General features: G+C 43.1%; 1 protein-coding gene across 3 annotated transcripts in view; it reads left to right on the top strand.

Annotated features, from left to right (window-relative positions):
* rasal2 (RAS protein activator like 2) overlaps positions 1-24,776 on the top strand; it is a 449,735-nt gene that overhangs the window by 103,550 nt on the left and 321,409 nt on the right. The window contains exon 1 of one of the 3 annotated variants that reach the window (XM_070887402.1): positions 15,471-16,017. The exons of the other annotated variants lie outside the window; for them this stretch is intronic. Within the exon in view, the coding sequence (XP_070743503.1) occupies positions 15,471-16,017 (547 nt within the window). Of the gene's footprint in view, positions 1-15,470; positions 16,018-24,776 lie in introns of those variants that run through there. 3 annotated transcript variants of the gene reach the window in all.

Below are 24,776 nucleotides of genomic sequence, written 5' to 3'. Positions count from 1 at the left end.
TTCATCCATGCGGTCTCTAAATGTCTGCCATTGCCCATCCACTGTCAACCCCTTAAGTATCATTCGCCAATCTATCCTTGCCAATTCACGCCCCATACCTTCAAAGTTACCCTTCTTTAAGTTCTGGACCATGGTCTCTGAATTAATTGTTTCATTCTCCATCCTAATGTATAATTCCACCATATTATGGTCACTCTTCCCCAAGGGGCCTCGCACAACGAGATTGCTAATTAATCCTCTCTCATTACACAACCTCCAGTCTAAGATGGCCTCCCCCCTAGTTGGTTCCTCGACATATTAGTCTAGAAAACCATCCCTTATGCACTCCAGGAAATCCTCCTCCACCGTATTGTTTCCAGTTTGGTTAGCCCAATCTATATGCATATTAAAGTCACCGATGATAACTGCTGCACCTTTATTGCATGCACCCCTAATTTCCTGTTTGATGCCCTCCCCAACATCACTACTACTGTTTGGAGGTCTGTACACAACTCCCACTAACGTTTTTTGCCCTTTGGTGTTCTGCAGCTCTACCCATATAGATTGCACATCATCCAAGCTAATGTCCTTCCTAACTATTGCGTTAATCTCCTCTTTAACCAGCAATGCTACCCCACCTCCTTTCCCTTTTATTCTATCCTTCCTGAATGTTGAATACCCATGGATGTTGAGTTCCCAGCACTGATCATCCTGGAGCCACGTCTCTGTTGCTAAATGCAATCCCAATCACATCATATCTGTTAACATCTATTTGTACAGTTAATTCATCCACCTTATTACGGATACTCATTGCATTAAGACACAAAGTCTTCAGGCTTGTTTTTTTAACACCCTTTGTCCTTTGAGAATTATGATGTGGTGTGGCCCTTTTTGTTTCTTGCCTTTGTTTACTCGGCCTTCCACTATTGCTTTTTACCTTTCTACCATCTATTCCTGACTCCATATTACTTCGCCCTGTCTCGCTGCATAGGTTCCCATCCCCCTGCCATATTAGTTTAAACACTCCCGAACTGCATTAGCAAATGTTACCCCCAGGACATCAGTTCCAGTCCTGCCCAAGTGCAAACCGTCCCTTTTGTACAGGTTCCACTTCCCCCAGAACTGATTCCAATGTCCCAGAAATTTGAATCCCTCCCTCTTGCACCACTGCTCAAGCCACGTATTTATTCTAACTATCCTGCTCCCTCTACTCTGATTAGCACGTGGCACTGGTAGCAATCCAGAGATTACTACCTTTTGAGGTCCTACTTTTTAATTTAACTCCTAGCTCCCTAAATTCAGCTTGTAGGACCTATTCCCGCTTCTTACCTATATCGTTGGTACCTACATGTACCACGACAACTGGCTGGTCAACCCCCCTCTCCAGAATGCTCTGCAGCCGCTCCGAGATGTCCTTGACCTTTGCACCAGAGAGGCAACATACCATCCTGGAGTCTCGGTTGCGGCCGCAGAAACTCCTATATATTCCCCTTACAATAGAGTCCCCTATCACTATGGCTCTCCCACTCTTTTTCCCGCCCTTCTGTGCAGCAGAGGCACCCATGGTGCAATGAACCTGGCTGCTGGTGCCTTCCCGTGTAAGTCATCTCCCCCAACAGTATCCAAAACGGTATATCTGTTTTGGAGGGAGATGACCGCAGGGGACACCTGCACTACCTTCCTGCTCTTGCCTTGTCTCTTGGTCACCCATTCACTAACCCTTACCTGCGGTGTGACCAACTCACTAAATGTGCTATCCACAACACTCTCAGCATCGCGCATGCTCCAGAGTGAGTCCATCCGCAGTTCCAGTGCCGTCTTACGGTCTATCAGGAGCTGCAGCTGGACACTCTTCCCGCACACACAGAATGATCCCGATGTTGGGGAAGTCCAGAACCAGGGGACACAGTCTAAGGATACGGGGTAAGCCATATAGGACTGAGATGAGTAGAAACTTCTTCACTGAGAGTTGTTAACCTGTGGAATTCCCTGCTGCAGAGAGTTGTTGATGCCAGTTCATTGGATATATTCAAGAGGGAGTTAGATGTGGCCCTTACGGCTAAAGGGATCAAGGAGTATGGAGAGAAAGCAGGAAAGGGGTACTGAAGTGAATTATCAGCCATGATCTTATTTGAATGGTGGTGCAGGCTCGGAGGGCCGAATGGCCTATTCCTGCACCTATTTTTCTTTTGTTTCTATGTTTCCCAAACCGCTACTGCACAAGATAAAAGTTCACGGGGTTGGGGGTAATATCGTAACATGGATAGAAAGCAGAGAGTTGGGATAAATGGGTCATTGTCCGGTTGGCAAACAGTAACTAGTGGGGTGCCGCCGGGATCAGTGGTGGGGCCTCAACTATTTATAAGCTATATTAATTAATGACTTGGATGAAGGGACCGATGCAATTTTGCCAAGTTTGCTGATGATACAAAGATGGATGGAAGAGCAAACTGTGAGGAGGACACATGAAATCTGCTAAGGGATATAAACAGGCTAAGTGAATGGGCAAAAATTTGGCAGATGGAGTATAATGTGGGAAAATGTGAGGTTATTCACTGGCAGAAATAATAGAAAAGCAAAGTATAATTTAAATGGAGAAAAATTGCAAAGTGCTGCAGCACAGAGGTACCTGGGGGTCCTTGTGCATGGAACACAAAAAGTTAGTATGCAGGTACAGCAAGTTATCAGGAAGGCAAATGGAATTGTGGCCTTTATTTCAAGGGGGATGGAGTATAAAAGCAGAGAAGATCTGCTACAACTGTACAGGTATTGGTGAGACCACACCTACAGTACTGCATACAGTTTTGGTCTTCATATTTAAGGAGGGATATACTTGCATTGGAGGCTATTCAGAGAAGGTTCACTACGTTGATTCCGGAGATGAGGGGGTTGTCTTCTGAAGGTAGGTTGGGGCTATACTCATTGGAGTTCAGAAGAATGAGAGGTGATCTTATCGAAACATATAAGATAATGAGGGGGCTTGACAAGGTGGATGCAGAGAGGATATTTCCACTCATGGGGGAACTAAAACTAGGAGACATAGAATGAGGGGCCGCCATTTAAAACTTAGATGAGGAGGGATTTCTTCTCTGAGGGTTGTAAATCTATGGAATTATCTGCCCCAGAGAACTGTGGAGGCTGGGTCATTGAAAATATTTAAGGCGGAGATAGACAGATTTTTGAGCGATAAGGGAGTAAAGGGTTATGGGGAGCAGGCAGGGAAGTGGAGTTGAGTCCATGATCCGATCAGCCATGATCTTATTAAATGGTGGAGCAGGCTCGAGGGGCCCAGTAACCTACTCTTGCTTCTATTTCTTATGTTCTTGTTTTCCGATAAGATGTGCTCCTGATCTCTTAGGAGTACTTTGGAGCAGCACCAACGTTAGTTGAACTTTCCTCTGAATGAGCAAGAGTGAATCGGAGGTTGTGTTCAGATTAGGAGACCAAAACTGAACACAATGTTCCAGATGAGGCCTCACCAAGGCCCTGTACAACTGCAGTAAGACCTCCCTGCTCCTATACTCAAATCCCCTAGCTGTGAAGGCCAACATGCCATTTGCCTTCACCGCCTGCTGTACCTGCATGCCAAGTTTCAATGACTGATGAACCATGACACCCAGGTCTCATTGCAGCTCCCCCTTTCCTAATCTGCCGCCATTCTGAACTGCCTCCAAAGCAAGTATACCCTTTTGTAAATATGGAAAGCAAAACTGCATGCAGAAATCCAGGTGTGGCCTGACCAATACCCTGTAAAACTGTAGCAAGTCTTCCTTCCTTTTATACTCCATCCCCTTTGCAATAAAGGCCAAGATTCCATTGGCCTTCCTGATCACTTGCTGTATCTGCATACTAACTTTTTGTGTTCCATGCACAAGGACCCCCAGGTACCTCTGTACTGCAGCACTTTGCAATTTTTCTCCATTTAAATTATAACTTGCTCTTTGATTTTTTTCTGTCAAAGTGCATGACCTCACACTTTCCAACATTATACTCCATCTGCCAAATTTTTGCCCACTGACTTAGCCTGTCTATGTCCTTTTGCAGATTTTTTGTGTCCCCCTCATTCATTGCTTTTCCTCCCATCTTTGTATCGTCAGCAAACTTAATTGCACTTCACTTTTCCCCCCATCCGCCCCCCTGCCACCAGACTCTGCCCTGCCTGAACCCACTTCCATGTAAAGCATTTTCAGAACGTATCACTGAATCATGATGAGGAGTGGGAACCCAGGTTGATTGCCACTCTCCCTTCCTCTGCATTCTTTGTTCACGAGTGCTGAGACAGATTGTAACATCCCCAGCTGCTGATGTGGCTGAGATCAACTAACTCATCATACAGTAGCCATTTGAATCGGGGAGCTCTGAACGACATGGCTCGTTATTCACTGGGCTATGGGGGAGGGGAGAGCTTTTGCATCTTTTTTAAGTTCGAATTTGACATGTCTGGTGGGGGAATAGCTTGCAGTACGAGAACATCTGTGCAAGTGATGACAAAAATAAGTTGCAAACTACTTTGCATAGTTTGCGACTGAGCAGGGAGGTGCCAGGTTCGATCCCTGTGCTGTGTTGGCTAGTAGTAATGTGTCTTGGGCCAGGGAGCGTTAAACACTTGTCCCTGATTCTGAAGACGATCCACTGACCCAAATCGTAAATAGATGCATGTCTTTTGAAGACAGGATCTGGTTGAGCCGTGATTTCTTTTTATCTTTCCTTTTCCCACTGAGTCCATCTTACTAAAGGTTAGTAAAGACAAACGTAGGTCCCCTGCAGTCAGAATCAGGGGAAGTCATAACTGGGAACAAAGAAATGACAGACCGATTGAACAAGTACTTTGGTTCGGTAATCACTAAGGAGGACACAAACAACCTTCCGGATGTAAAAGGGGTCAGAGGGTCTAGTAAGAAGGAGGAACTGAGGGAAATCCTTATTAGTCGGGAAATTGTGTTGGGGAAATTGATGGGATTGAAGGCCGATAAATCCCCAGGGCCTGATGGACTGCATCCCAGAGTACTTAAGGAGGTGGCCTTGGAAGTAGCGGATGCATTGACAGTCATTTTCCAACATTCCATTGACTCTGGATCAGTTCCTATGGAGTGGAGGGTAGCCAATGTAACCCCACTTTTTAAAAAAGGAGGGAGAGAGAAAACAGGGAATTTTCGACCAGTCAGCCTGACCTCAGTAGTGGGTAAAATGATGGAATCAATTATTAAGGATGTCATAGCAGCGCAGTTGGAAAGATGTGACTTGATAGGTCCAAGTCAGCATGTATTTGTGAAAGGGAAATCATGCTTGACAAATCTTCTGGAATTTTTTGAGGATGTTTCCAGTAGAGTGGACAAGGGAGAACCAGTTGATGTGGTATATTTGGACTTTCAGAAGGCTTTCGACAAGGTCCCACACAAGAGATTAATGTGCAAAGTTAAAGCACATGGGATTGGGGGTAGTGTGCTGACATGGATTGAGAACTGGTTGTCAGACAGGAAGCAAAGAGTAGGAGTAAATGGGTACTTTTCAGAATGGCAGGCAGTGACTAGTGGGGTACCGCAAGGTTCTGTGCTGGGGCCTCAGCTGTTTACACTGTACATTAATGATTTAGACGAGGGGATTAAATCCAGTATCTCCAAATTTGCGGATGACACTAAGTTGGGTGGCGGTGTGAACTGCGAGGAGGATGCTATGAGGCTGCAGAGTGACCTGGATAGGTTAGGTGAGTGGGCAAATGCATGGCAGATGAAGTATAATGTGGATAAATGTGAGGTTATACACTTTGGTGGTAAAAACAGAGAGACAGATTATTATCTGAATGGTGACAGATTAGGAAAAGGAGATGTGCAACGAGACCTGGGTGTCATGGTACATCAGTCATGAAGGTTGGCATGCAGGTACAGCAGGCGGTTAAGAAAGCAAATGGCATGTTGGCCTTCATAGCGAGGGGATTTGAGTACAGGGGCAGGAAGGTGTTGCTACAGTTGTACAGGGCCTTGGTGAGGCCACACCTGGAGTATTGTGTACAGTTTTGGTCTCCTAACTTGAGGAAGGACATCCTTGCTATTGAGGGAGTGCAACGAAGGTTCACCAGACTGATTCCCGGGATGGTGGGACTGACCTATCAAGAAAGACTGGATCAACTGGGCTTGTATTCACTGGAGTTCAGAAGAATGAGAGGGGACCTCATAGAAACGTTTAAAATTCTGACGGGTTTAGACAGGTTGGATGCAGGAAGAATGTTCCCAATGTTGGGGAAGTCCAGAACCAGGGGTCACAGTCTAAGGATAAGGGGTAAGCCATTTAGGACCGAGATGAGGAGAAACTTCTTCACCCAGAGAGTGGTGAACCTGTGGAATTTTCTACCACAGAAAGTTGTTCAGGCCAATTCACTAAATATATTCAAAAGGGAGTTAGATAAAGTCCTTACTACTAGGGGGATCAAGGGGTATGACGAGAAAGCAGGAAGTGGGTACTGAATTTGCATGTTCAGCCATGAACTCATTGAATGGCGGTGCAGGCTCGAAGGGCCGAATGGCCTACTCCTGCACCTATTTTCTATGGCCCCAAGTTTCCACGCGCGGCAAAACAGGCGCCCCTCCGAGCTGGGCGCCCGTTTTTCGCGCCGAAAACGGCGCCTGAAAAAAACATGCTATTCTCGAGCGCTTTGCAGCTCGATGTCTGCTTGGCGCGGCGCACAGTGGGTGGAGCCTACCACTCGCGCCGATTTTGTATGTAGGAGGGGGCGGGTACAATTTAAATGAGTTTTTTTCGTGCCGGCAACCCTGCGCGTGCGCGTTGGAGCGTTTGCGGACGCGCAGTTTAAAGTAAACATTGGCACTCGACCATTTTAAAAAGTGCTGCAGAAAAAGTGAAAATTTGTTTATTGAACCCTTGCAAAGGCTTGCATTTTAATTTTCTTGATATTTCTGTGTGTGAGGGTGAGGGAGTGCATTCTGTAATTAAAGATAGACTGTGATAAACGGGACACATGCACTTGTTAGAGACTATTCAAATTCTTTGTAGCTGTTCCATTTTTAACATTTTTTAATAAAACCACATTGCCCTTCCATGATCAGCACTGAGGCTTCCTGCAGCTTTCTCCCTCCCTCCCCCCCCGCCCTGCCGTCGGTCGGGCCCGACGGCAAACCGCTGCCTGAAAGGCCTGCCTGAAGCACTTTCACACAGGTAAGAACATGGTTTATTTAATCTTTTCTTTGCTTATGAATTTTTATTCAGGTTGGATTTATTTGTATAGTATTTGTATAAGTATAACTAAGGATTTATTGTAGAATTTAATGACTTCCCTCCCCCCCCACCTCGTTCCCGACGCCTAATTTGTAACCTGCGCCTGATTTTTTAATGTGTAGACGAGGTTTTTTCAAGCCTACAAAAATCTTCACTTGCTCCATTCTAAGTTAGTTTGAGTACGTTTTCACTGTGGAAACTTTCAAATCAGGCGTCAGTGGCCGGACACGCCCCCTTTTGAAAAGAAAATTCTGTTCAAAAGTGAAACTGTTCTACCTGACTAGAACTGCAGAAAACTTAAATGTGGAGAATTCCGATTTCTCCACCAGTTGCTCCTAAAAATCAGGAGCAAATCATGTGGAAACTTGGGGCCTATGTTTCTGTTTCTATCTCCTGCCCACCAACACTTGCTATTCAGACTCAAACATGGAATAACACCTTGGGCAGGGTGCTGGAGCTATGCTTAAACTTGAGTTTCTACCTTGAGGAGAAGAGTGTGAAGGGGAAAATCTGGAAGAAACAGCTTTTTGAAGGGAGACTTGTTTTGTTTGAGACTGTGCTAAACCGAGAATCGGGGTTACTGTGTTCATGAAGCACTGGGATCTATAAGTTGCACTGCATCTACCTGTGCTGCTGCTGATATTTCTGGATACCCCAGTATGTGGGTGCTGACCTTCAGCTGCCAGCAGCTCTGGGGAATTCCAGGCTCCCGTGGGCCTGGCATTTTGACATGATTTCAGCTCGCACACGGTCTTTATACTGCAGTAATAAATCTACTCAAATGTCAGGAGTAACTTAATACACTGTGATCTTAATCCTATACAAGCAAAATGAAAATTACAAGTATTAAATAGCAATTAACTGTAAGCCCTTTTGCTCATGCTATCTTCCCCTGTTTTTCAGTCACACGTCTTTATTCTCTTTGCTTTTAATTTTTATTTTGTTTCTAATTCCCACTTATTCACTCATTTAAAGCTTTCTGAACTTGAACATTATTGTTTTCTTTTAATCCATTTTGGAAGTAGGATCTGGGGGAAAATAGCCCTATTTCATCCAGCAATTTGACCATTAGGTCAACGTTTGATGGAATTTTTCTTGCTCCCACATGCAACTGCCGTAGCCCTGGCAGCGTAATCTTGTCTGGCTGAGCGTGTCTGCAACACTTGGAGAGTCATTGGGACTCTGATTCCAGCAGAACCCCAAATGGTAGCAACCGGTTAGGCAGTGCAATTATTGTGGAAGTTTCTGGCTGACGCAGCAAACTACCACTGCTTTTCTTACATTCTGATGATGCCACCTTCCATACCAGTGCTTCCGATATGTCTTCCTTTTTCCTCAACTGAGGATTCCCCTCCACTGTGGTTGACAGGACCCTTGACCGTGTCCATCCCATTTCCCACTCTGCTCTCACCCTTCCCCTCCCTCCCAGAACCATGATGGGGTCCCTCCAGTTCTCCACATCAGCCTCCACGTTCAACGGATCATTTTCCATCACCTCCAATGTGATACCACCATCAAACACATCTTTCCCTTCCCTCCCCTTTCAGCATTTCGAAAGGACCGCTCACTCTGACACCCTCAATCACCCTCAACATCCTTTCCCCTTTCCATGGCACTTTCCCATGCAAGCACAGGGGATGCAACACCTGCCCTTTTACCTCCTCCGTTTCCACCATCCAAACAGTGATTTACTTATACTTCTTCCAATTTAATATACTGTATTCGCTGCCCACGATGTGGTCTCCTCTACATTCGGGAGACCAAATGCAGATAGGATGTTTGCTTTGCTGAACACCGCTGTTCAGTCTGCTAGCGTGACCGTGAGCTTCCGGTCGCTTATCATTTTAATTCTGCATGCCACTCCCACTCTGACCTCTCGGTCCTTGTCTTCCTACACTGTTCTAATGAAGTTCACTGGAAGCTTGAGGAACAGCACCTTGCCTTTTGATTAGGCACTTTATAGCCTTCTGGACTCAACATTGAGTTCACCAATTTCAAATCATAACCACTGCTCCCATTGTTTTGAACAGCAGCTGCTGGCAATGACGCTGCTGTTGCCATTTACACCTTCTCTAGACCCAGTTTTTGTTTCTCCACTTGTCCCCTTTTGCCTTGCCCCATCATCCCTTTTGTAATTTAATCACCCCTCCCCTTCCCTTTTGTTCTTTCCTCCCCTCACCCTTTTCCCTGCCTCTGTACTTGCTGAAAACCTGTTACATCTCCAACTTTCGCCAGTTCTGATGAAAGGTCAGTGACCTGAAACATTAACTCTGTTTCTGTCTCCACAGATGCTGCCTGATCTGCTGAGTGTTCCAGCATTTTCAATTTATATAACTGCTTTTCTTATGTTTATAAAGAAAAAGTGATTCTTTACTGTCCAGTGAAATGTGTAATCGATCGATAGTAATCCAGCAGGCAAAGTTTTCCTGAAGTCTCAAACATGCAATCTAAAGACAGAGGGAGGATGTGACTCCTGCAGGGATGTACAGGGAGTTGCTTTTGTGTGAGTGAACTTTTGGGCAGCACAAAGTAAACAGGAAGCGGTGTGGTGGGACCACTTTGTTCAGCAAGCCAGCAATTATGGCCACTGAAACCCATTACTGCAGTGCATGTAGAGGCTGGTAATGGTACAGTATGTGTTTTCAATTGGAAGCTTAAATCTGCGTGCTCCACATGATTTGTACATTCATACATAATGAGGACTGAGCTTTAATCCAAGACAGCTCAACTCCAAAATGTTCTGTTATTCGAAGCACTTCCTGTATGTGTTCCATGTTTTCACATAACTCCTGTGGCAGGTGTATTTTTAGTAGCTGTTTTGTTAGACTGGCTACTGTCACAGGAAGTGTGACAGTTCGGAAACAGATGGCAACTGCGATACAAGAATAAACGCTCAAGGCATGCGCTCTGTTTTTGTCCACCGTTCTCCTGCCTCCCTCGCAACCCAATCCATTAATAACTTAACCCTTGACTCTGTGTTTACTACAACTGTAATGACATTTGTAGATGTTCAGCAGTGAAGTTGAGCCTGTTGGAATGTTCAACTTTACACTGAAAGTTGAGTTTTCAGACCCACAAGGATTTCCACAGGCTTCTCTTGAGGTGTGAAGTTGCCAGTCAGTTGAGTGGAGAGGGGTCAGTTGACCGGTAGTGTCATTTCTCAAGTTGCTCAAGCTCACTTTCTGTTGGGTGGATCGAGGCAAAGTGTACACAAAATCACCAAATGTTATAGCTCATGAGCCACCTCGTTTAATCAAACTCTCCTTGATGCTGTGATTGGAGGAGGTTGAAGGCAGGTCTGATTGGTTCAGCAGGAAAAAGAGCCTAAAAATTTGGAAGGCCAGCTTTAGAAGTCCAGGCAAAAGGAAGGAGAGGAAAGACTAGTAAACTAAATGCAACAGTGTCTAATGCTGTGTGCCTGGGGGTACCAAACGAGTACCAGCGAGTACAAAACCCCAGTTTTATAATTCTACTTAAAAATCTTATATTCCTGTAAACTGATGGTGAAGATAACAGCAATGCATTGCGAGGGGTTCAAACCCAATACTAAAAACGATTCTCTGAAGCTATTGTGGCTGCGTAGCAGTGCATACATTTGTTTCTTGGGATCCCGACATAACCTGTTCCCTTGATAAATATGAAGAAAGCATGTTCCGTTGATAAATATGAAGAAAGCATGGAATGGAGTAAGCCAGCTGACTTCACCAAGGGAGTGCAGAAAAACAAACGTGGAAATATGTCACACTGAGATGCTCGTGATCTGCTGGCATAGTTGTAGCTTTAGACTGGGAATAAGTCAGCTGCCAGCTCCTCGGGAAGGAATATTTTTCTAAATTGTCGTGTTTTTTTAAAACCTAATGACCAGTTGAGGTCACTATCGACAGAAAATGTGACATTTGAGTGACAGTGCAAACAGATTGGAGGCAGCAGGAGCCATCGCAAGCATGCCCCTGTGATGCTGCTGTTAGCTCCAGTTCTGCTACAGCCTTGGCTTAACAGCTTGGAGCCAGCAGGAAAAAAGCAACCTATGGAGCTTGTTGCAGTGAGTGCACTGTCCAACCGGGGTAGCATAGGATTTGTGTAAAATATTTTATTGCAGCGTGCCTGGTGTCAGTTGGGTCAATCCATTGGTGAATCAGGCAATGCTTGAGAGATGCTTCATTTACTGCTCGTTGCAAGAACATGTACTTCTCTTCAACCTCCCCCGCCCCAGCACCTCACCCGAGGACCCCACAGGTGTAGTATGCACCATTTTGGGAACCCACTATAGAAAGGACTTCTGCAAAAGATGCAATGCAAAATCACTAGGATTGGTAGCAAGATGAGAGGATAGTTATGATAAAAATTCTAATTGCATTTTGCCGAGCAGATGAATGGGGAATGGTCTAAGAGAAAAGTTGACAGGTGTTGAAGGGTTTGAGGCTGGTAGATGAATTGGTCAGGAGGCATAAATTTAGGATTAGTACTAAAAGCTAAAAGGAATGTTGGAAGAACATTGTTCGTTATTGGAATATGTAATACAATACAGCAAGCAGCTATTGAAGCCTAGTTAATTATGTCATTTAAGAAGGAATTAAATAGACGCAAATAAAAATATTCACGTCCAGGAGAGCCGGGAAATGGAATTAGATTAAATAGCTGAAGTGTGGAGCTAGCTCACATGCAGGCACAATGGCCAAATGCTGAAATTCAATGATTCTGTAATCCTGCAGAGCATCTCCAGAGTATCATTGTGACGTCTACAAATGATTAGAATATATTGAGTGTCACAGATGATACACTGAACAGCTCATTCTAAGATTTAAAGCTGTCTCCACAAAGAATTATTTGGGCAATGTGTTTTGATCATCTTGTGACAGGTGCCAAGTGATGCTGAATTGTTATAGAAGTCCATCAGATGTGAATGAGGTTACTGATCACTTTGTAATCCCGCTAACCGTAATCGAAATAGCAGTGTTTGAGGATGAAGGTGTAGCAGAGGATAATGGGTGCCATGTAGATTTTCATTAAGTCCCCACAAAGCCCGTTTGTTTTTGTCCTAGAATAGAATACAGACTGCACAGCCTCCCATTGCTTCTGAGATCAAGCCCCTCTACCCAATTCTGCATGATCTGCTTGAAGCATATTGGGTTCATGGAAGCGAGAAGGTGCGAAAGACTGAAACCAACTTTTCTAATGTAATGCAGGTAACTAAGTCCCCCAGGATCACGAGTGGCTTAGGGCTTTGAACAATTATCATCGTGGCAGACATAACTGACCACATGAGGATTAGATTTGTCTTGAAATGACTTTTGAATTTTGAAGGCGTCATTAGCTATTAACTGGGAGAACTGACTTGGGTCCTTGTTCTCCTTACTTAATCACCATCTGGAGAATATCGGGGTTAGAACCAATTGTGATTTGGGAGAGAAGCTGAAGTGGATAAAGAAGAAATTCCAATGTCCCTATTAGTACACATCTGCAACAACAAGTCAGACGAATACAAGCCTGCAACATGGATCCACTCGGAAGGGCAGTGTTGGGAATTCCTGCCATAAAAACTTTTAAGTTGCGTCACTTATTTGCAGCTGAGTACAGCTTCTTCATCACAGTCATGACAGCTGTAATGTATTTGCTTCATGGGTTCTTTGCTTAAGAATTCATAGCAACACATTGCTATTAAGAACTAGTTGGTTTATTAGCAAAGGTTTAGCAATCACACTACACACTACCAGTTCATCCGCCAGGCTCACAATCACCTTGCCTCATCATGGATCCCCATAAAACTGGCTGCCGTTTTATTGAGTCTTGTGAACATCATGTGATTGGCTAAGCCACTCCCAACTCAACAGCTCTGTGAGCATACTCACAGGGGCATGCATTACAACAGCCATAAGCAATCCAGCCCCTTTCATCCTCCATGATGAAAGCATTTATGGTTGCTGATGTAAAGTTCCAGATGTGCTGACAACCTTTGACGCTTGAGCCCAGACTGAGTGTGATGGGCTATTTTACCATGGAAGACATTACAATTGAGCCATTTAACCTTCCAGCAGGATTCACTGGATAACCTTTCGCACAAGAGCCTTGATTTTTTTTTCCCCATTATTTCTCTAGTCAAAGACTGCTGAGACCAGCTCTCGTGCAGCTACTATTGCCCAAGCTAAGATCTGCTAGTCAGAACAGAAGAGTTGAACCTGGCACCCTCTGGTCTGTATGGCTAAGTGTCACATTTAGCAGTGTCCTGATGAATTTGTTTGAGCGATCTGGGAGGGAATGGCTTCAAGATGATAATTTCACCAGAATGTCAGGTATTTGGCACTTGTGCAGTTTAGTTTTCTGTCAGTCCTATATTTTACATAGAATTACATAGAATGTCAACACAGAAACAGGCCCCAAGTCTGTGCAGGTGTTTATGCTCCACACAAGCCTCCTCCCTACTTCATCTTAGCAAGAAGAATGAAAGACTTGGATTTATATAGCGCCTTTCACGACCACCGGACTATTCAAAGCGCTTTACAGCCAATTAAGTACATTTGGAGTGTTGTCATTGTTGTAATGTGGGAAACGCGGCAGCCAATTTGCGCACCAATAGCTATGTGATAATGACTAGATAATCTGTTTTTTTTTGATATGTTGATTGAGGGAGAAATATTGGCTAAGACACCGGGGATAACTCTCCTGCTCTTCGAAATAACGCAATAGGATCTTTTATGTCCACCTGAAAGAAACTGAGGCCACCTCTGCTAACGTCTCATCCGAAAGACAGCACCTCTGACAGTGCAGTGCTTCCTCAGCACTGCACTGGAGAGTCAGCATGGATTTTTTTTTTGTACACAAGAATGAGAGGGGATCTCAGAGAAACATATAAAATTCTGATGGGATTGGACAGGTTAGATGCAGGAAGAATGTTCCTGATGTTGGGGAAGTCCAGAATCAGGAGTCACAGTCTAAGGATAAGGGGTAAGCCATTTGAGACCGAGATGAGGAGAAACTTCTTCACTCAGAGAATTGTGAATCTGTGGAATTCTCTACCTTGGAAAGTTGTTGAGGCCAGTTCGTTAGATATATTCAAAAGGGAGTTAGATGTGACCCTTACGGCTAAAGGGATCAATGGGTGGCTAAAGGGATCGAGGGGTATGGAGAGAAATCAGGAATGGGGTACTGAAGTGCATGATCAGCCATGATCATATTGAATGGTTGTGCAGGCTCGAAGGGCCGAATGGCCTGCTCCTGTACCTATTTTCTATGTTTCTATGTTTTCTTATCCCTGAATTTTATTTTATTTTACCTCTCCAGCCCAGGTGCACTTCGATCAGTGATAGTTCCCCAACTGGAGTTTAACCTCTGGTAACTCAACGCAGACTTGGGACCACCTGGTCTGGATGGCTCAGTGCTGCATGAGGCAGTACTATTACTTAGTGTGAGCAGAGCAATGAGTAGAACAGAGTAACTATAGAGGAAGCCTTTTCAACCATTACAGTTGCAGCAACAGAGTTCTTACAACAGAGGTAGTCGACTGTGTTAAAATGGATCTGCAGAGACTCGATACACCATGACGTTTGAGCACCTGATATAATTTGAGGAAGGGGGAAAATTCTGTTTTTGGTTGCATCACACCAGATAAGTTTGATTAAATTTGTTGTACAATAGGGAAGGTGGTACTGAATGTATCTGCCCTCCCTGTTCCACGAGTTGTCACTTAAAGTTTACTCGTCACTCAAATCCACACTAAACAGCTGAAGGAGTGAAATATTTTTTTGTTTTGCTGAAATAGCAATTTAATTCATTCAGGGTGGATAAGTCTCAGTCCCACTAATTATTGCAACCGAGTATTATTTCAGTGCGATGATGACTCCTGTTCTGTTTAGTGCTGACATTTAGACTCTTTCAAGAGGCTAGTGTAAACGACCACTTTTGCCTTCAGGATACAGTGGTTACCTACAGAAATGTTCTCAAATTTTGGGAGAAATCTTTTTCTTTTGAGCACCCATTGGTTGTGCAGAATTTTGCTTGCTGGATTTAGGTCCAAAGCTGTGGTTTTCAGAAATGTTCAAAGCTAACTTCCTTTCTTATTATAATACGTCAAGAAGCAGCTCGACAGGAAGTGGTTTTGACGTGTCATGCAGTCTGTGCACCTTCACACGGAAATTTTGGAACGGTTTTAGTACAAGCTGTGACTTTTTAAAAATTTGGTGCTGTATGTTTGCCGTGTTTTTGTTGGAATTTGAGGGTGGGGAGGGGGGGCCAGAAGAAGACTCAAGTTTTACGAAGTCTGAAAAATGAATGTGTTCAAAAAACAAGTTTCCTCCTCTCGGAGTGAATACAGAAGATCCCTCTCAGACTCAGCTCACAGTGGCAGAAATCCCACCAGTCTGAATGCTTACGAATGGCGCACACCATCAAAACCAAAATGGAAAATATACAACCGGACCCAATCGGAGCCTGTCAAATCAATGGATGCATACAAATGGCGCCCAGCCTCTAGGATTTCATGGAATGTTAGCAGGAGGATTTTTTCTGATGTGAACACCAGTTCAGCAGGCCAAGCTGAGCCAAGACTGGCTAAGCGCCACCTTAAATACACTGGATCGGATGATGTCCTGGAGCAGCATTCTTCCCAGGCAGCGCAAGCAGGCACCAAACTGCCAGCAATCCTTTATCACCGATCCGCCTCTGAACCTGGTTGCTCTTCACACATAGAGAAACCACCATTGAGACAAGTCCACTCGGATGCTGAGCAGAGAACTGATTTTATACGTGGCTTCTTCACTACGGTATCAAACCGGCTTTCAAGGTTGTTGAGCTACAAAGAAGAACCAGATGAAGGTAATATAATCCGCATGATGCTTGACTGCTTCAGATGGATCTTAATGCGTTGGGGGATTAGGCTTGTGACTGGCAAGTGATGTTTAACTTGGAATAGTGCAGTGTGCTGCATGTGAGCAGGGAGAATGCTGAACATACATACACCCTTAAGGAAAAAGCATTAAAGCAAGTGGAGAAAGAGACCGTGTGTTCCAGTGCCTAGATCTCTCAAGGTTTATGAGCAATGCCATGAAGAAATAGCTAGAGCAAAATGGGGTGTTGAGGTGCATTTATGGTACAATTGACTATGAGACTAAACATACTATTTTGTCCTTGTACAAGACCTTGGCTCGGCCTAAGTTAGAATACTATGTCCAATTTTGGTCTCCTCACATGCCAGGTGATAGTCAACCTTGGAGAATAGGGCCACTAGACTAATTCCCAGCTTGAAGCACCTTAGCTGTCAAAATAGGCTAAAAGAACTGGGATTCTACACTGAGAGAAGTGTAGACTTCGGGGTTATCTGATTGAGGGTTATATGATAGAGAATAGATTGCGATTGAGTGGACTGTTTGTTCCAATTAAATATACTGGGGGGTGGGGGGAACCAAAGCGTCACAATGTTAAGTTGTATAAGGCCAGATCTAGGTTAGATGTCAAGAGCAATGTTCCCCTAATTTTTGGTTGGGACCGTGTGGCCCGTTCAAGCTTCCACGTATGCGTGTTTTATGCATTCGGAAGCCGGCTCACTGGCTGCGTGGGACTTTGAGACAGCTACGCGGTCGCGCAGCTGAGGGGGAACGTTGGCCAGGAGGTGGGTCTTTTCCCAGAAAATAGTGGTTGTCTGTGTCAGGGGATAAAAAGTACACTTGAGTAAGAAGCATAAGGGAATGGCATGGAATCAGGCTAAAGGGAATTAGGTTAAAGGGAATAGCTTTGCTTGTGTGTTTATCTTTAAAAGCTGCAGACCAAGCTGAAAAAGCCCCAGAGCAAGGTTAAGACTGTGGAACACACATTCCAATCGACAGATGTTATGGGAGATGGACAGGTTGGGAAACCACTCAGCAGCCAGTCTGATAAGGATCAACGAATTAATGAAGCTCCGCTGATGAGCTGTCAGCCAACTGGTGGTCATACAAGTTTTGTAGGAGGGTAGCACACCTCTCAAAATCGTATAACTGTGCTTGTAGAATTCTTGTACTTCGAAGTGTTCATCGGAACATTCCCGAGCATGTTCGAATAAAACCAGTTAACCGAGGTTTTGTCTGAGTGATTCCGTGGTCGCAATACAATACGGGCATGTGTCGATTTCTTATATCAGGGAGTCTACCTTGAGGAAGAGAAGTTTTCTTTTTACCCCAACACTCTGGTACAGTGGACGTTGATTCGCTGAATTCCTTTAAGCAAGAGCTGGACATTGTAATGTATGCACCTGTGAGTATGCTCACAGGTTATAGAGCTGTTGAGTTGGGAGTGGCTTAACCAGTCATGTGATGTTCACATGACTCAATATAACCCCAGCCAGTTGGGTTCGGGAGATCCTAGCTGAGGCAGGTGGTTGTGAGCCTGGTGGATGAACTGGTGATGTGTCGTGTGATTGTTAAAACTTTTGTGAATAAACCAACTAGTTTTTAATAGCAATATGTTGCAAAGAACCTATGAAGCAAACACATTACAGACATGTTCCTGGCTGGGGCAGAGATCACTTCGCACAAAAATTAGGTATTGCATAGAATTATCAGAGCCAGTTTTGATTTGCCATCGGCAGTCAGAGAAATTTGCCAGATTTTTTCCCAACCAAATTGGCTTGGATTTTTATCTGGCTTTGCGCCTTTCCAAGGAGTTAACATGGTTTCGGGTGGGGTGGAAAAGTATCACAATTGTGTGAGCAGGCTGGATGGACCAGAGGGTCATTGTTCGTATACCCAATATTCGTATTATGAGAGGAGTTAACCAAGATTTAGTGTGAAGAGTATGTAATTAAGGGTTATTGAGCAGTCTTTTTGTCTTCGTCCAAAAATACTTGTGTAACTGCCAGAATTGACTCAGTGCTATTCGTTATCACATTGGACAATAGAGCATGATTTGGAAACTATATTTGAAAACAAATCATCTCTTTGTTGAAGAATTTTTAGCTGAAGAAGATTTTGTGCAGGGGAAGTGTAAAATATGCCATAAGGCATATTTCACCTTTACAAAGTTTGCAAAAATTTCTTGTGAATCAAGAAATCTGTTTCTAAGTTCATTGAGTTCATAATGCTGAGTAGTGACATTTTAGCAGGTACTAACTGGGCATGTTTCGAAAGCTAAAACCATTGATTACGAGGTTGGAAATTGAGATGGTTTAGGGATACACTGGGGAGCCTGTGGTGATGCACCAAGCTTGGTTGATGAAGGAAGTGATTTTTAAATTCAGTTGATGAACTTGACTTGTGGGGCTCAGAATATTTAGAGTTGGAGCGAAATGCATCACTTCCAAACGGATCCTATTAATTCAGACAGAGGTTCCATGTGCTGATATGCAAATTGTCCTAAAGTAACACTATTTTGTCAGTACAATCTGAATAGATGATGACGCAACATCTGTCCACTGCAGTCAATTGCATTTTCATCTGCAATATTGTATCAGTAAGCAAGAAATGTCTGTGGTTAGCTGCCAAATGTCAAATCCTGAATTTCCAGCAACCTCTTTAGGACTAATGGAAATCATGGTGGCAGACAGTTTTTGCATCAAGTTAAGACTATCAGTGGAATTTAAATGGACATGATTTTAGGAAGAGTTTCATTTTGCAGTCCACAATGATGGTTGTAAAATTTCAACATGCATAATAAATTTTAAGCTGACTGTTGTGGAAGAAACGAGAATCGTACTTTTATCCATGCTGTCATGCAGCTCTGGTTCAGGACTGATGGGTATGAATCTTGTTCCAGTGCAAATGGAAAGTGGTGTCATAGCTCTGATGTAATCCTCAAGTACTGTTGGGACATTATTCCCCCTGTAATGCCTCATGAGAATACACTGTGATTCGAGGCTTTGATTTGGTGGCATTTTTAAAAAATAAATTGCAGTTCTCAGACAGAGGTTGAACTGTGCTTAGTGTTTTGACTCATTCATGTATAAAATGTTTGTGCATTTTAAGCAGTTTACCAGAAACCCTTTCCAAATTTAAGATGATTTTGATTGCAGCGGCAGTGTCATGCGAAGCAGCCATATCAGCCCTAAATGGCATTTTTCAAAAACACTGAATTCCTGCAAGAGCCAGGAACAAGACCCACTGAAAAGCTCAACTCTCATATTGACTGCTGGAGTAAACTTGTGTTGCAGCACGTTTTCTGCATTTAAAATGTAAAGCAGCTGATGTGATTGGTATTGTTGTACTGTTTGTGAAACTGATTGTGTTTCGGAAAGTGCTTTTACCATGTGGCAGTGCCCCTTCAAAGCAGTTGTTGCTGATAGAATAGGCCATGATGCAAACCTAGAACTTGCATTTGAAAGTTACTATTGTTTCTTGAATGGATTACTAAATTCCATTATTAGTTTGGATCTCAGATGTCCTTTTACTGTACTGAGCAATCATCAGATCAATCCAACATGGATTTGTGAAAGATAGGTCATGCCTGACTAACCTGATAGAATTTTTTGAAGATGTGACTAGTGGACAGGGGAATGTCTATGGATGTTAATATGGACTTCCAGAAAGCATTTGATAAAGTCCCACATAAGAGACTGTTGTCTAAGATAGAAGCCCACGGACTGAAGGGCAAATTATTGACCTGGTTCGGAAATTGACAGAGCGGCAGGAGACAGAGTAGGGATAATGGGTAGGTATTCAAATTGGTAAGAGGTGACTAATGGTGTCCTGCAGGGATCTGTGTTAGGGCCGTATTCACCGTATTTATTAGCAACTTAGATGATGGCTTCGAAAGCCAAATATCCACATTTTCTGATGTCACAAAGCTAGGTGACATTGTAGGCAGTGTAGATAAAAGCATAAAATTACAAAGGGATATTGATTAAGTGAATGGGCAAAACTTTGGTAAATGGATTTCAATGTAGGCAAATGTGTGAGGTCATCCACTTTAGATCTAAAAAGGATAGAGCAGGGTACTTTCTAAATGATAAGCTAAAAACCATGGATGTCAAAAGAAACTTGGCGGGTCCAGGTACATAGATCATTGAAATATCATGGTCAGGTGCAGAAAATAATCAAAAAGTCTAATGGATACATGTGAGGTATTGCATTTTGGTATAAAGAATAGGGAGGTCACTTATTACTTGGAGGATGTAAGTCTCGGTGGGGTAAAGGAACAAAGGAATCTCTGGGTACCAATACACAAATCGCTAAAAGTTGGGACATAGATTCGCAAGGCCATAAAAAAAAAAAAAAATCACTATGGTTTATTTCTAGAGGTATAGAATTGAAAAAGTAGGGAATTTATTCTAAACCTGTAACGAGCCTTGGTTAGAGTTCTGCGTCAGTTCTGGTCGCCATATTATAAAAAGGATATAGAGACGCTGGAGAGGGTGCTGAGAAGATTTACAAGGATGATACCAGAAATGCGAGAGTGTACATATTAGGAAAGGATGAACAGGCTGGGTCTCTTTTCTCTTGAAAAAGAAGACACAGGGGTGACCTAATAGAGGTCTTTAAAATGATGAAAGATTTTGATAAAGTGGATACAGAGAGAATGTTTCCACTTGTGGAATAACTAGAGCATAACTGGGGGTCATCAATATGAGATAGTCACCAAGAAATCTAATAGGGAATTCAGAAGAAACTTCTTCACCCAAAGAGTGGTGAGAATGTGGACATCGCTACCACAGAGAGTGATTGAAACAAATAGTATAGATGCATTGAAGGGGAGGCTAGACAAGCATATGAGGGAGAATGGAATAGAGAGTTATGCGGATAAATTTTGATCAGGAAAGACAAGAGGAGGCTCGAGTGGAGCATAAACGCCAGCATGGACTGGTTGGGCTGAATGGCTTGTATCTGTACTGTATATCCTATGTAATCCTTTTGAATGCTGGCCTTTATATCTAGAGGACTAGAGTGCAACGGGGTAGAAGCTATGCTGCAGCTATACAAAACTTTGGTAACCACACCTGGAGTATTGTGAGCAGTTCTGGGCACCATAACTTAGGAAGGATATAGTGCCCTTGTAGGGAGTGCAGCGGAGGTTTACCCGGACTTCAAGGGTTAAGTTACAAGGAGAGATTACACAAATTAGGGTTGGATTCCCTAGAATTTAGAAGGATAAGGGGTGATTTAATCGAAGTGTTTAGGATATTAAGGGGAACAGATTGGGTAGATGGAGAGAAACTATTTCTGCTGGTTGGGATTCTAGGACTCTGGGCATAGTCTAAAAGTTAGAGCCAGATCTTTCAGGAGTGACATTAGGAAACACTTCGACACACAAAGGGTGTTAGAAGTTTGGAACTCTCTTCCGCAAACTGTAATTGATGCCAGATCAATTGTTAATTTTAAATCGGAGATTGATAGCTTTTTATTAACCAAACTTATTAAGGGTCATGGGCCAAAGGCGGGTATATGGAGTTAGATCAGAGATCAGCCATGAGCTCATTGAATGACGGAATAGGCTTGAGGGACTGAATGGCCTACTCCTGTTCCTGTGTTCCTATCAACAGAGCTGCCAGTGTTATTGAAGTAGTGATTCACACAGGTAACAGACTGCCTTTAGGACCGTGTGTCAGATTGGAACGGCCTGATAGAAAATACTACTTTATTGAAAGGTGACCTCTGATCGCTGCTGTTGCTCAGTCATGGACAGGACACATTAAGTGCTCGCTTGGAGCGTCTGGTGTAATCTGCTGCCTAAGCGTCATCATTATACAGAGAACATAGTGGTAGGATTCATGTAAAAAATATTACCGTTGGAACTAAGATTTTCTACAAAAGGAGCAAACGGCTGTCTACTGGGTAGAAATAAGGTATATATGTGGAGGGGAAGCTTATTACAGACAATTGTCAAAGTGCAGTGCAGATTGAGAGCTTAAATTGCAATATTCATGAGTGAATCCTGACTCTAACTTTGTCAACTGTACACCAAGGCCAAAGGTCACACGCAAGCTCAAGTTCTTCATTGACTCAATCAGCTCAAGGCTAGAACTAGCCAGATATCTGTCTGTATTCTGCATGCTGATTTGGTTATGGGAGGTCAGTAAAGCCACCTTAGAGACTTTTCATATTGACATTACTGGGAAGCAGAGCAGGATAATTTGTTTTTCCCAATTGAGAAACCTTGGTAAAGGGCCAAGGTCCGTAGTTCAGGCCATAAAGTTGAAAAGAGCAGGAGAGAAGATGATAAATCTAGTCACTGGTTATCGGAATTTAATTAATATAATTTCATATTGCCGGTTTGCTGATATCTTTTCTTTGAACTACTGTTTACAAATGACTTTTTGAACCTAAGTAAAACTGAATTGCTGTTGTGTCCAAAACCCAAATGTGTCTAAAGTCTGTTCACCTGGATGTAATTGCAGACACTTCGGGATGAAATTCCTCTGAGGAAAAAAATAGGAGCATGTCTCTTGTAATTTGCTAACACAATGACAATCTCAGAAACTGCACATTTCTAAAGTGCACATTCCTGCGAGTTCATTAGTGACCCATTAATTGGGAAAGAACATTTTTATTTAAAAAAAAATAGGCATTCTTACATTTTTTTCATAAGAATTTCAGACTCTGTTTTTGACAGGATTTGAAATGAGATTTGTGCAGCTTGCTGTAAAGGCGCACCAAATCCATTGCATGCGTCAACCAAACTCGCATGGGGACAATCCGTAGGGGTGCTGTGCAGAAACTTTGCAGTGTGATTGGCTGGAACGGAGACAAGAAACTCATTCAAGAAAGAACCCCAAACACACTTGAATTTGGAGACTCCATTGAGAAGTTAACACACAACATTTCCTTTTAGCAGGATATGCTCAAGCTACCTTTGCCATATAATTTTATTTTTAGTGTACTTTGCATGTGTGTATTAAAATGCATACATGAGTGTTTGAATATGGGTGCACCTGAGTGTGAGTGTATCTATCTATATAATATTTGTTAAATGAAATGATGTTTTGGAGAAAGTTATGCAGTTGAGCATGAAGCTGAGTGTAAATTTAGCTCATCAATGTTGAAAGAGGGACATTTTGCTTAACTCCTTTTTGTAGCTTTCAATGAACAGCCAATTTTATTGGATTGGATCAGTGCTTGTGCAGTGTCTTACATCATCCAATAAATCATGTTTTCACGTACCTAATCAAGTGATTTAGTCTTAATGTAATTTGCCTTTTAGTGTGGGTTGTTGTTGAGATCTGTCAGTTGACTGCATCAGGTCACATGTTTTCAGAATCAAGTTATCTGGTTTTAGCCTCAAAAAGGTTTTGTATGTGTTGGTTTCCTGTGTAGACTGTGAATCAGACAACACTGGTTTTAATGTTGAAATAAAAGCGGGCACTCTGGGTTAAGTGACAAGTGCTGTGACTTTGATAGTTGTGGAAGTGAAATTGTATCCTGAAATCCCCTCATCCCAGAGCTATGATGTATCTTGGAGATAAGCTGAGTGAGAACATTACTGAACACCAAAGTCCCCTAAATGTCACCAGTATTTGCAGCTCCGCTTACTGTATGCAGAGACTTCCTTCGGGTTACAGCAGCTGTTTCACACTGTAGAGCTGATTCTAAACTGGGTGCATTTATTTCCCAGTTAATCTATACTTATTTACAGTATCTTGGTGTATTTATTCCCCTTTTCTGCTTTCAGTACCCTGTTTCCTTCCACAATTTAAATGCTAGGGTTGGTTGGGTGGCGAAAGAAGACTTAGTAGCAGGCTTGACTGTGTGTGTCATGCATGCTGCTTTAGAGTGCCCCTGAGGGAGCAGCCTGCTGTGAATTGTCCAACTTGGCCGAAGGGTTAAGATGTTAGTATCAGATTTTGGGCTGGAATTCAGCTGCATGTATAATCCACTATTCTGTCATTTGAGTTAGCAGAACTGCCCAGTTGATTTTGTAGATACATTACTTGATTCATTGCAGAGTGCCTTCAGAATGAGATCAGGTCAGAGATTCCTGTTCATTATGAGCTTAATTTGAAGTTGATGCTGTACAATGAAATTGTGTACATGGACTCTTTTCTCATTCTCAGTCACATGGGGCAGGAAATTCCCCAACCTTGCGCCGGGTTTTTTGGTGAGATTTCAGCGTTTTTGGCCGTCAACAGTGCGGCGGGAAATTCCCTGAAGTCTTGCGCTGGCTGTTTTTAAAGACCACTGGGGAGCGGATTACAGGCGTGCAAGACTGGAAAAAGTGCATACACCCGATATTTGATAGGATCAAAAAAACTGCTGGTGAAAAACCTGTGTTGCAGCCCTTGAAACGGCGGTAGGTATGAAGACCTGCAAAAAAAGGTAAGTTCAAGTTTTTATTTTTTAATTCTTTTGCAGCGATTCGATAGAAAAGGGTATTGTGAATGTTTTGTGATTTTTATTTTTGTTTTTTGGGAATTTTTTTATGTTGTTTTCCCCCCTTCCTAGGCCCATCTCATAGCGGTATTAGCCTCGGAGAAAAGTTGCAGAAAATTTGTGGTTTGCGCCACGAATCCTCGTGCAACGCCGATTTTTACCGCTGGGCACATTTTTTACCGAATGTTATGCCTCGAAATCATAGCGGAGTCATAGTGGTATTTTTGGCGGAAAAATACTGCTGTGACCAAAAATTTAATTTCTAGCCCATGATGTCTAGGTGAACATTTTATGCTGAGAATTTTC

Source organism: Pristiophorus japonicus, chromosome 8, assembly GCF_044704955.1.
Source record: "Pristiophorus japonicus isolate sPriJap1 chromosome 8, sPriJap1.hap1, whole genome shotgun sequence".
In the NCBI taxonomy this organism is placed as follows: Eukaryota; Metazoa; Chordata; class Chondrichthyes; family Pristiophoridae; genus Pristiophorus; species Pristiophorus japonicus.
This window is presented reverse-complemented; position numbering and strand designations above follow the sequence as displayed.